The 12368-nt window shown below is 40.7% G+C and overlaps 1 protein-coding gene across 1 annotated transcript; it reads left to right on the forward strand.

Moving 5' to 3' along the window:
- Positions 1 to 1389: 1389 nt before the first annotated feature.
- Positions 1390 to 1873, forward strand: ATOH7 (atonal bHLH transcription factor 7). Its single transcript, XM_007456467.1, has one exon. The coding sequence runs from the start codon at positions 1415 to 1417 to the stop codon at positions 1871 to 1873; it is 459 nt and encodes a 152-aa protein (XP_007456529.1). The 5' UTR covers positions 1390 to 1414.
- Positions 1874 to 12368: the final 10495 nt, after the last annotated feature.

Consider the following 12368-nt stretch of genomic DNA (forward strand, 5'->3'; position numbering starts at 1 on the left):
CTAAGTATCCAAGCTCATGCAATCCAGTTATATAGTAGGATAATATACATCTTTTACATACATATTAATATCTTTTTTAAACCATTTTTTAAATTGAACTATAGTTAATTTACAATGTTGTGTTAGTTTCAGGTGTACAGCAAAGTGATTCAGTTTATATATATATTCCTTTTCAGATTTTTTTCCATTATAGGTTACTACAAAATATTGAATATAGTTCCCTGTGCTATACAGTAGGTCCTTGTTTATCTATTTTATATATAAAATGTGTGTATATGTTAATCCCAAACTCCTAATTTATCCCCCACCCGATCCCCTTTGGTAACCATAAGTTTGTTTTCTATGTCTGTGAGCATATCAATATCTTTTAATATGCTGTAATAAATTATTCTGCAGAAAACAGCCAAATTATTTGCACAGTAAAATTTCAGGTCTGAAATAATATTAGGACCTGCTAGTTTGTCCCAACTTGCTTAATAGCTAAAATAAAATGAATATACTCAATTGAATACATTCAATCAGCATTTTGCAAAATTGCCACACATCTTGACAAAGCGAAATTTTCTGACACTAAACGTCTAAATAACTAAACGTCTAAATATCTTAAAATTTCAAGACAACATATTCACACAAATGATTTCTAATAATTTTAAAACCTTGGTTCAGTTTTTGGTAATGTAAGCTGCTCGCTGATATGGGAAAGGATGAACCAAGCCCTCCGCCCACCCCCACCTTGTTATTCTTTTGGGGACAGCCCGGCCACTCCAGATGGTGTGTTAGTGTTGGACATAGCTTTGGAGAAACTTCCAACAGACGAAGGCTGTAACGTCAGGATTTTGCCGTGCGTCGTCCCCCCTTCCCCCCTGCAGTTCCCAGGGTAGGAAGGTGCTGAGATGGAAGCCGAGGGACGCCCGCCCACCTGCCACCACCTGTTTCCCTCCTTCAGCCCTCTGCTATAAATTCTCCTCCTTCAAAGATTCCTCCAGCACTCTCCGACAGCTACTGCGGAAGGAGCGCTCCTTTCCTCTCTGAGCTTGGGGAAAGATTTTGTCTTCCAGAAAAGAAGTCTCGGGCTTTCCCAGAGGACTTGAAAGACATTTCCCGAACCAGCGACACCAGTTCTGCTGCAGGAAAGTTCCCTTCTCTTTTTCAACTTCACGTTGGGAAAATGACTTTCTCTTCCACATCTCAATTTCCCCTAAACTTTGGCAAGTGAAGAGACATCAATCTGGTTATCCAATAGGACAGAGGGCGGGGCCCCGCACTCCCACTACAAACTTCGATTCCACACGGTTGCTTTGTGCATGACTTATTTGCTACGAAGAGCCAAGTTGCAGAGCGGCTCCATACACCAGCCCACGCACAGGTCCTGAGCAGACCAGAGAGCTCGGCGCCTCCCTCTGTTCAGCGGGGGATGAAGTCCTGCAAGCCCAGCAACCCGGCGGCGGGAGCGCGTGCCGCGCCGCCGTGCGCGGGCGGCGCCGAGTGCGCGGGCACGTGCGCCGGGGAGGGGCGGCTGGAGAGCGCAGCGCGCAGGCGCCTAGCGGCCAACGCGCGCGAGCGCCGCCGTATGCAGGGGCTCAACACGGCTTTCGACCGTCTGCGCAGGGTGGTACCCCAATGGGGCCAGGATAAAAAACTGTCCAAGTACGAGACCCTGCAGATGGCGCTGAGCTACATCATGGCTCTGACCCGCATCCTGGCCGAGGCAGAGCGATTCGGCTCCGAGCGGGACTGGGTCAATCTCCACTGTGAGCACTTCGGCCGAGACCACTACCTTCCGTTCGCGGGGGCGAAGCTGCCGGGCGAGAGCGAGCCCTACGGCCAAAGGCTCTTCGGCTTCCAGCCCGAGCCCTTCCAGATGGCCAGTTAGAACGCGCGACCCTGCCGGAATGAGACGCCCAGTGATCCGCGCTCTGGAGCCGTAACCTTCCCCCAAGTAGCTGGTCGGGTTATTGGTGGCGTAGGATGCATTCTTAGAATAAAATTAGTAAATTTCCAGGTTACTTTTATTCGCATCCCTAGTCCTAGGGACGCAATGACTTTATTGCTTTTCTTTTATTCCTCCTTAGTATGTTGTAGATTTCATTAATGGATCTTGGAATGGTTTTGATTGCTGAAAGTAATGCCCCCTCCCCCTTTTCTGGACTACCTTGAGAGAAAACAATCTTAAGAAAAATAGGATTAGGTTATACTGCAGGTTTAGCCCTTACTTTCTTAAACTTTGTAAGTTTGTCCTGTTAGGGTGAAGTTACAGTATCTATTACTTGTGTATACTTAATACAGAGCTGCCTTCCTGTCTTGTAAATGCAGTTATGCTTAGTGTATTGTGTGTGCATGCATGAAGCAGTAGAAAGTTTTCTCCTTTTTTTTTGGTAGAGTACATGGGCGTGAGTGCTCTGTATTTTTTAAAACTGTGTATACATTATTAAAATATAGATTTTGTAAAATATAATTAAAAACGTGGGTTTGTTTTTCATGCCAAGTGCCCTGCTAGATTCCTGATGGCACTAAAGGCCTGTTTGTTTGGGGGGGTGATGATATTGAGTGCTTATCTGAGTAAAGATGTGGAGTGTTTAAATCTAATCCCACCAGTTGGCAAAGTGCTGTTTTGTAATACTTCATCAAAAAAAGACAAGCTGATGAGAGTACAAGTAATTAATTTGAAAGTTTTCTCTATCAACTTGGAAATATAGATATATTTTTCATGGTTTTTAAAAAGATTACATTAATTGAAATAATGTTTAGCTTTTAAGCAACTAGATTTACAGTTCCTTAATATTTTATTTTCCTTATTAAACCAATTACTAACTACTAATTCCTTACAAGTACCCAAATATATATATTTGCATATATACATTTGTGTGTGTGTGTATATATATATATATGGCTTTTGGAAGTGATTTTCTTTTAATCAGTACCAGTTGAGCAATAAGGGCTTCCCTACCATCAAGGCTAATCAAAAAAGGAGCAATATAATACACGTGGTATTGGTTTGAATTACTTTTATAAATTTGCTTAACCATTGGATGAATAAACCAAGTCCTTAATGTAAAGAACGACTTGGTCAACAGCACTGCACGCTTTTGGGAGAATGTCTTGCTAATAATTGGAAAAAGCAAGGCTCTATGCATTTGGAACTTGTCACAAGTCAACAAAAACAGCATTTCCCAAACCCTTTTATTATGTGTTCCAACACCTAACATCAAGGCACAGCCACCTATTTGCAGTTTATCTACAAAGTCTTCATCAAAATTTTTACTTTCTTAGTTATCCCTGATTTTCAAAATCCTTTTGGTTTGTAATGAGCAGAAGTATCTTCCCCATAAATTAAAACTTACAAAAATCACAAGTGTATCACTAGAAATCCATTGAGAGACTAATGCTGAGTTTCCCTTTACTTCTGATATCTGTTAATAAGAAACTGAGGTGTGCTCAGGACTTTCCTTCCTCGGTGCAAATTAGAGAATAAAATGTTTAACCTCTTGACTTCAGCAGCTCTTAGAAGACATTATAGTTCCAGCAGACAACACGGCTCTAGAAGTGATGATGCCCAGACCACTTTCTGGTCCTACTCCACTCTGCAGTGGGTACTGGGGCTATGGCAACCCTAAGGGCACCTGCCTTCCTCACTATTTGGGCACAATACTCTACTTATTTATACTTAAAATGTTTCATTAGTAACCCCAGTAAGTTTCTGGAGTTTGTAGAATGAAATAAAATCAGTGCTAAAATAGAATGTGTTAATCAGAGAGGATCTCACAGATGTATTCAGATGGTTAGTCCTTTTTTTAGGTAGGGTGCACATTCCTCTCTCTGGACTGTAAATACCCTGCAAAAGAGAACCATACAGGGATAAACATGCAATATATATATTTGCTTATCAACTTAACAGCAGTTTCTTTTTTTAAAATGAATTTTTATTGGGGTATTGTTACTTTACAATGTTGTGTTAGTTTTTACTGTACAGCAAAACAAATCAGCTATACATATACATATACCCCCTCTTTTTTGGATTTCCTTCCCATTTAGGTCACCACAGTGCATTAAGTAGAGTTCCCTGTAAGTAGAGGGAACTAAGAGGGAACATTAAGTAGAGAACATGCTATACAGAATGTTCTCATTAGTTATCTATTTTATACCTAGTATCAATAGTATATATGTGTCAATCCCAATCTCCTAATTCCTCCCACCGCCCCCTTTCCCCCTTGGTATCCATACATTTGTTCTCTACATCTGTGTCTATTTCTTAATGAAATAAACAATTTAATTAAAATGATGCTATTCTAATCCTATGCCTCTTCTCCCCCATCCCCATTCCCCCCAAAGAGTGGGAATCTGTTAACTGTTATGCTTTTAGTTGCCCATTTCTGTGGTTTGGAAATCTCTGGAAGCAACTTAACTCTTACCAAATTCCTAAGCTTTCTACCCCACTTGATGTACTATTTTTTTCCTGAAAGATATTTGAGGGAAAAGTAAATGGGTCTCAGTGATCAAATCCAATCTATGATAAAACTCCTCAAACTGTATGTTGGGGAATTCATCATGGTTTATGGATTAGGAGCTTGGATAAAACAAATGTAAAATATTTGTGGAGTTAAGGTTCATTTATTACTATACATAATAGAATTTAGATTACCAAGCAACGTAAAAGTTGCTACAATATCCTATATTGTCTCACCTTTGAAAATCTGTTCTTTCTAGTTTGATAACAGAACACGTTGAAATTCAAAAATATTCTTTTATTTGGGTTTCCTTTTCTTAAGAAATCAACAAATGTTATCAAGCATATACCCATACCCTGCCTTCTTCAACATCATCCTTGTCCTTGTGTAGGCAGCCAAGAAGAATACACGTGTACTAATCAATAGGCATCCCTGAACAGTGTGCAGCTGAATGCTTCAACTGTATGGTATCGGTAATGTGTGCCATAAGAGCTCCTAAGAAAGATATTAAGTAACAGAAGAAGACCCACTCCCAGGCAGGGTTTGAGTCCCATTAGTTATTATATGTGGGCTCTCCCTAGGTGCCAGCTGCAGGTTGAGGCCAAACCCCAGGGTCAGAAGTCTTGAAGAACCCTATACAAGTGAATGGGGCTATCAAGATGGGAAAGGCCATCTAAGCTAGTGGTTCTCAACCCAGACTGCTCATTAGAATCTCAGGTAGGGAGTCTTGAAAAACATACCAAATCTGGGGCCCCCTGTTCAAGAATTGATTTAACTGCTCTGAAGTGAGGCCTAGGCATAGATATTTTTTTGGTACTCTCCCTGTGATGCTAACTGGCTGATGGGGTTGAGAACTGCTTAATTAAACAATATCTACTATGACACCATTAACCTCATTACCAAAAACTGATTATATTGTTGTCACAGTCTTTGTATTTTCAGATCTTAAGAAGGATTAGGCTATGTTTCTTAACATCCAGTTACACCCAATTTCTTAGTTAATGAGGTGACCATTATATTAATGAAGATCTAACATTTCTGCTGGATATGAGCCAGATGGAATGTATTTGGGTTGTGGGTAACAGTGCTACAGGATTCAACAATTAAGGCTCAGTTCACTACTTAAATTTTGCCATCTTAGAGTAAAAGCAAAGTGTTATTTTGGACTGAATTTGGCTCTGCTCTCTGATTAGGTTTCACTAAAGATATCTCTTTTTGCTACCTGTGGGTGAAAGAGATTTCAAAGCACATATAAGACCATAAATATATGACCAACCTTTTCACATGTATACCCATTCCTTGCTCTGATCATGAATATACTAGAGGGTGCAAGCTTTAACGAGTGTTTTATTGAATTAACACAGGACTTTTGGATTGCTATTTCAAACTGGTAGTGTATCCCCAAAATACCCAAGCCAAAAAAAAACTACTGAGAGCAAGAACTTACCCATCTCACATAACAAAGTCTGGGACCAAAACACAAAACAAACCCAATAACTAACTGAGAATAAATAAAATTTTATTTAATGAATAAAGAAACAGTCCATCACATCCTCTAAACTGCTTTTTAAGACATCCAGGTTGAATTAAATACTGGTTCTTAATTTTTCTTTTTCTAATTGCAAAGTTTCCAAACAAAACACAACCTCCAATAAATCTTTAAGAAAGCACAACTAGGAAACAGCAACGGGTGTCATGGAGATGATGTGGGCTACTGGAATACAATACCATGTACTTCCTGGAGAAAGACACAGTAAATGCTCACAAACATTTTGGCTTAAGCGATCATTGGTTTTCATTTCCAAAGAATATCTAACATGCACAATGCAGAGGAAAGGAATAAAAGCCAAGATCCATTAATTGCTTTCTAGTAATAGAGCCAAAATATACAGTTTATATAGTTCACACATTTCAAAATGGTTACTAAAATAGTTTTTCCATTAGGATTTCAATAACCAAAAAGGTACTTTAGAAAATAAGTTGACTCTAGCTTCCTGAGATGGAAGCATATCATGTTTGTAAGCCTTCTGGGGCCTGGTGTGTTTTCAAGTGGAAAGAACTCATGCAGGAAGAGAAAGGAAAAGCATAAGATGTGTCCCTTGACCATGATTGAATTGTTAGCTATGGGTGTGTGTGTGTGTGTACAAGAACTTTGTCAGTTCTCATGGCTGAAATGAATCATGGAGTTTAAATTCAGACTTGATGTAGCTAAGAATTTGAAAACAGAGACCAAAGGATATGTTTGTTTTTGAGGGTCCATATCCGTCTGTTATCCTAAGGTTGATTCATTTCAACATAAGGCTAATGACGTGCTAGTATGGAACATTTCTTCATTAGAGCCTAGAGAACTACAATGGAGTTGTCCTGAACTGCGTAATCCAGAAAGGAATACAGGGACTCTCTTGCTATTTCTCTGTGCACTGCGGAGCCATTATTTCCACTAGCTTCGATCATAGACGCAGGACTCTGAGTTCCCTTAGGCTATTCTGCCTATGTTGAAATAAATTTCCCTGGAATCTGCCTGTAGAAAGCAGATAGGATATTTCTTGAATTTATTTAATTTTTCTCCAGATTTTTTTCAACACATAGCATTTTTTTTTTTTTACATCTTTATTGGAGTATAATTGCTTTACAATGGTGTGTTAGTTTCTGCTTTATAACAAAGTGAATCAGTTATACATATACATATGTTCCCATATCTCTTCCCTCTTGCGTCTCCCTCCCTCCCACCCTCCCCATCCCACCCCTCCAGAGGGTCACAAAGCACCGAGCTGATCTCCCTGTGCTATGAGGCTGCTTCCCACTAGCTATCTATTTTACGTTTGGTAGTGTATATATGTCCATGCCACTCTCTCATCCCGTCACAGCTCATCCCTCCCCCTCCCCATATCCCCAAGTCCATTCTCTAGTAGGTCTGTGTCTTTATTCCCGACTTACCCCTAGGTTCTTCACACATAGCATGTTGGAAGAAGAAATTCCCCCACTGTGTACTACCCTTCTCAGGAAATACAAAGTAGTGGGACCGGGAAGAAATGTGAACTTTTTAAACAAATTAACTACTTACTTTGGAGAAAAAATTTTTTTTTTTGCGGTACGCGGGCCTCTCACCGCTGTGGCCTCTCCCGTTGCGGAGCACAGGCTCCGGACGCGCAGGCTCAGCGGCCATGGCTCACGGGCCTAGCCGCTCCGCGGCATGTGGGATCTTCCCGGACCGGGGCACGAATCCGTGTCCCCTGCATCGGCAGGCGGACTCTGAACCACTGTGCCACCAGGGAAGCCCTGGAGAAAAATATTTTTACCATTTTCTTTGGATTGAAAAAACCCCTGCTATCACTTTTTAAAAGGGTCTCTACGGTAAACTTCATAAGTATTTATTTATCCTACCCTCCATCCTGGGAAAGTCTCAGATATTTTGTTTCTATCACAGATAAAGAAACAGAGACTCCAGAGTTATAGCAAAATTAGAGAACGTATCTGAAATTCATCTGAATGATTAAAATCCCTATTGGAATTCACCTGAGAATTCCTAGACATAAGGAGCTGTCCTAATGCTATTAAATGTTTTATAGATTTTTATCTTGACAGGAAGATAATGAGAGAGAAGAGTAGGTCATGAAACTTAATGCTAAAGCTTGGAAGAAAAAAGTGAAATTTAATCAGAAAAGAGGATATGGTATCTCTGAAATCAAAATAGTGAGAAAGTAAAGGTTAATTAACCGGGCTTCCCTGGTGGCACAGTGGTTGAGAGTCCGCCTGCCGATGCAGGGGACAAGGGTTTGTGCCCCGGTCCGGGAAGATCCCACAAGCCATGGAGCGGCTGCGCCCGTGAGCCATGGCCGCTGAGCCTGCGTGTCCGGAGTCTGTGCTCCGCAACGGGAGAGGCCACAACAGTGAGAAGCCCGCGTACTGCAAAAAAAAAAAAAAATTAATTAATTAACCAGTGTGCGTTAAAAAATACAGTTGCACTCAAATTATCTCATTTGAATTATTTCAGGGTTTTACCTCTCCTAAAATACACCGTAAAACGGGACTTCCCTGGTGGCGCAGTGGTTAAGAATCCCCCTGACAATTCAGGGGACACGGGTTCAAGCTCTGGTCTGGGAAGATCCCACACACTGCAGAGCAACTAAACCCGTGCGCCACAACTACTGAGCTTGCGCTCTAGAGCCCGCGAGCCACAAGTACTGAGCCTGCATGCTGCAACTACTGAAGCCTGTGCTCCTAGAGCCCGTGCTCTACAACCACAACGAGAAGCCCGCGCACTGCAATGAAAAGCAGCCCCCGCAACGAAGACCCAACACAGCCAAAAAAAAAACGGTAAAACTGTTTCTACTGTGTGCACATACATTTAGTAATCTTTTGGTAATGACTGCTATGGTCAATACTAGAATGTAGTTAGTTCACTGGATTCTTGCCCCGCTAATTGTGGGGAAATTATAGGAATCTGTCTCCAGTTTGCAGATAACTCACTGAATATGTGTAGAAACATCAGGTTCTTTGGAATTTTGGAACATTGAGCAATTCATTCTTACCACATTATATGAAAATCATTCATGTTTCTTAGTGGGTATTAAAGTACTTCTTATTGTAAGAAAACTATACTTGTAACTCCATTCATTTCCAATCGAAACTGGTCAAGCACCCCCTGACCCTGCCACCCCCATCTTTCCCAACTTTAAGTTTCATTTTAATGTGTTCCTGTTTTCAGTTAGGAGGTAGAACGAATTTTTATCTTAGAAAGTAAAAAAATTCTATGAGAAGTTTATTGGACTTGCTGGATATTTTAGGAAAACTAAAACCCAGTTATCTTTCTGTTCCTCTAGAGATATCTGACCAGGTTATAATGTATGTGTTAATTTTTACAATTTGACTAATTTAAAAAATCTCGTTTAAGTATCGAATATATGTATTTGTACATGAAAAAATCAGTTCAATCATCATCAAAAAAACGATCTTTAAACCTGGAAACTAGCACTGTTTTCTGCATTTTAAAGAAAAATGCCCATTTATGTCAACTGTCAAATATTTATTATCAAATAATGTTGAAATATTTTTACTATTAGGGAAACATTTTCTACTCACTTGTATGTTAAATCTTTTAGCAAATTAGTATATATGCCTCTACAGTACAGCAATTTTCTTTATTGCTTACACTCAGCATTTATGGCACAGTTCTCAGAGGATTGAAAAGTGTGTTCTTTCTCTATTTCTTGCAATTTCAAGGCTATTGCTCTTTGGAGTTTGAAGTGGCCATTACTTACATATTAACAAAAAACAGCCTGTTTATGGTTCTGTAGCACCAAGTATGCTAACTAATATAATTAGACAGAAAAAGGAGGGAAACATATTTTTAACAAATATGCATTTTTTTTGCATTGCACAGATTTTTTAAAAAACATGGTAGTAGCAACTTTTTTTAAGCATACTGATGACCACTGCATTGTCAAAGTTTAGAAGATGCTTGGCATTGTTCAAGCATTGCTTCAGTAATTAACTTTCTGAAATATTGATCCGCTTAAAACAAGAAAAGGCAATCAGTGGTGAAAAGGACTTCAACAAGCTCTATTGCAATCTAAGTATCTGTTCATCTTCCTGGTGAGGCCCAGTGATTTTCAACTCGACCGTAAGCGGGAAATACTTTGAGTCCAGGTTACCCTGGAAGGGACCTTGAATAAAGGTCATTATGAGTAAATTTGCCTTTGAGTTTACAACCAACTTATAAATAGCCCATATACAAACAGACTCAGGCCAGGATCTCAGCTTGGAAGTTTCTTTGGGAGTATGTAGGGAGGAAGAGGACAGGAGGAGGCTGTGATCAACCAGAATAATTTGGATGTCTGACTCAGTTTTCTAGACCTCCCCTCCAGGCCTGATTTTTTTTTTTTTTTCCCTTTTGCCAGCAGTTCCATCTATTAGAAGTTGACAAAAGTAAGGAAGCAACTGCTTTTAAAAGCTCAGCTCCTCTGTGAAGTTAAAAGACTCTCAGGCATTCAGGATTTGTTCAATTGGACTGCTTTCTTCTGACCCCTAAGCCAAGATGCATGGAACAGGAGTTAGGTCATTTTGGAGCATGAGGCATGTTGGCAGGTTGTGGGGAAGGGGTGAGGGGATGGGTTACAGCATGAGGGGGTTACAGAACATGGGGCACAGGGCATCTCGGAGAAAAACATGGAATGGGGATAGAAGCAGAAAGGACCTCAGACACTGTAGCTTGGACATGTAGACACAAAAAAGGAGGAAGTTGTCTTTCTTCTATTAGCTGCTTGGCGGTTTGGTTTTTCTTTTTTTTAAATTAATTAATTTATTTATCTTTGGCTGCATTGGGTCTTCGTTTTGGTGTGCAGGCTTCTTATTGCGGTGGCTTCTCTTGTGGCAGAGCATGGGCTCTAGGCGCGCCGGCTTCAGTAGTTGTGGTGCACGGGCTTAGTCGCTCCGTGGCATGTGGGATCTTCCTGGACCAGGGCTTGAACCCGTGTCCCTGCATTGGCAGGCATATTCTTAAGCACTGTGCCACCAGGGAAGTCCGGCGGTTTGGTTTTAATGCTGCATTTTCTTTCTCCATTTTCCCTCTGATCCCCATTTCCATGACTAACCAAGTTATGAAAAGCCCTTCACTTGTTTGGAAAGAAGGGTGCTTATGGGATCTGCATAGCTTTTTGAAAAAAGGGCCAGAAGGATTGTACCAACTTTCCCTCTTTCCCCCGTCCATTTTTGCAGTTTTGGAGATTTCTCCGAGGGCGTCATGAATGCTGCATGTCCAATGAGTGTAGTGCAAAATAGTAGGGTCTAATAAGGCCAAAGTGCATGTTTATTTCTACTTTCCAGACATGCACTGCACGTGCAACAAGGAGAAAGTACATTCTTCACTGATGCTGACGCTACAGCCTATGCTATCTGCAGCCCTTCGGACCTTTTAGGGTAAGTTCTGTGATCAAATCATGGTGATAAAATGAATCTTCTCAATCTCACCTGCTCGTTGGAATCACCTGGGAAGCTTTAAAAATACTGATGCCTATGCCACAACCCCAGAACTTATGACAGTGATTTGGGGTTGTGGCATGGCTATTGGGATTTTTTAAAGTTCCCCAGGAGATTCTAGTGTGCCAAGGTTAAAAACCACTGCTCTAGACTCAATTCATTTTATATCGAAACATACTGACTTACGTAGCATTTTAAAGTCCAATATAGGTCAATAAATATTTATTGAGTGCCTACTCTGTATAAGGCAAACTTTTGACACAGTCCTTACTAACAAGTAGCTAAAATCTAGTGCAGGCAAGACTGGGCTAGTGCAAGGGGAGAGACAGGCAGGTATATAGAGGCTGTGTTTTATATAAAATACTATACAAATTCATCTTCTCTTTTTCCAGACTCAAGAAATTTGCTATAAGATTTCAAAAAAAGTAGAATTATATTTTATTGGGGTCTGGGGGGGGCGGTCAGAAAATATTTCATAGAGGCAGTAAAGTAGCATTTGAGATGGCTTTTAAGGAACAGGTAAGATTTCTGTAGGTGGGGATTGGGGAGGAAGCCTTCCAGCTGGAGGCAAAAAAGAGCCATGTGGCTGGAAAGCTGAGGCCTGTGTTAACTTTGCTGGTGCACTGGGTGTGTTTTCTGAGTAATGGATGAAAAGCTTTGGGATCATATTGAAGCAAGGCTTGAATAGCACAGGACAGAACAGCTGGCCTGGGTTGGCTCCAAGGAGCCACTGGGGGTTCGAAAATTGGGGAATGATAGGAAGAATGATCTGATGCTGAGATCTCAGCTAGATTTGAGTGGGAGAGAAAGCAGGACTAGAGGCAGGAAGACCAATTAGAAGTCTCTTATTATGGTTGAAGTCAGAAGAATTGAGGGAAATTAAGAAAGTAATGAAAGTCTGAACTGGGGAAACCACAGGGGGACAGAAAGGAAGGCCTGAATATA

This window comes from Lipotes vexillifer, unplaced genomic scaffold, assembly GCF_000442215.2.
Source record: "Lipotes vexillifer unplaced genomic scaffold, Lipotes_vexillifer_v1.1 scaffold520, whole genome shotgun sequence".
NCBI classification, from domain to species: domain Eukaryota; kingdom Metazoa; phylum Chordata; class Mammalia; order Artiodactyla; family Lipotidae; genus Lipotes; species Lipotes vexillifer.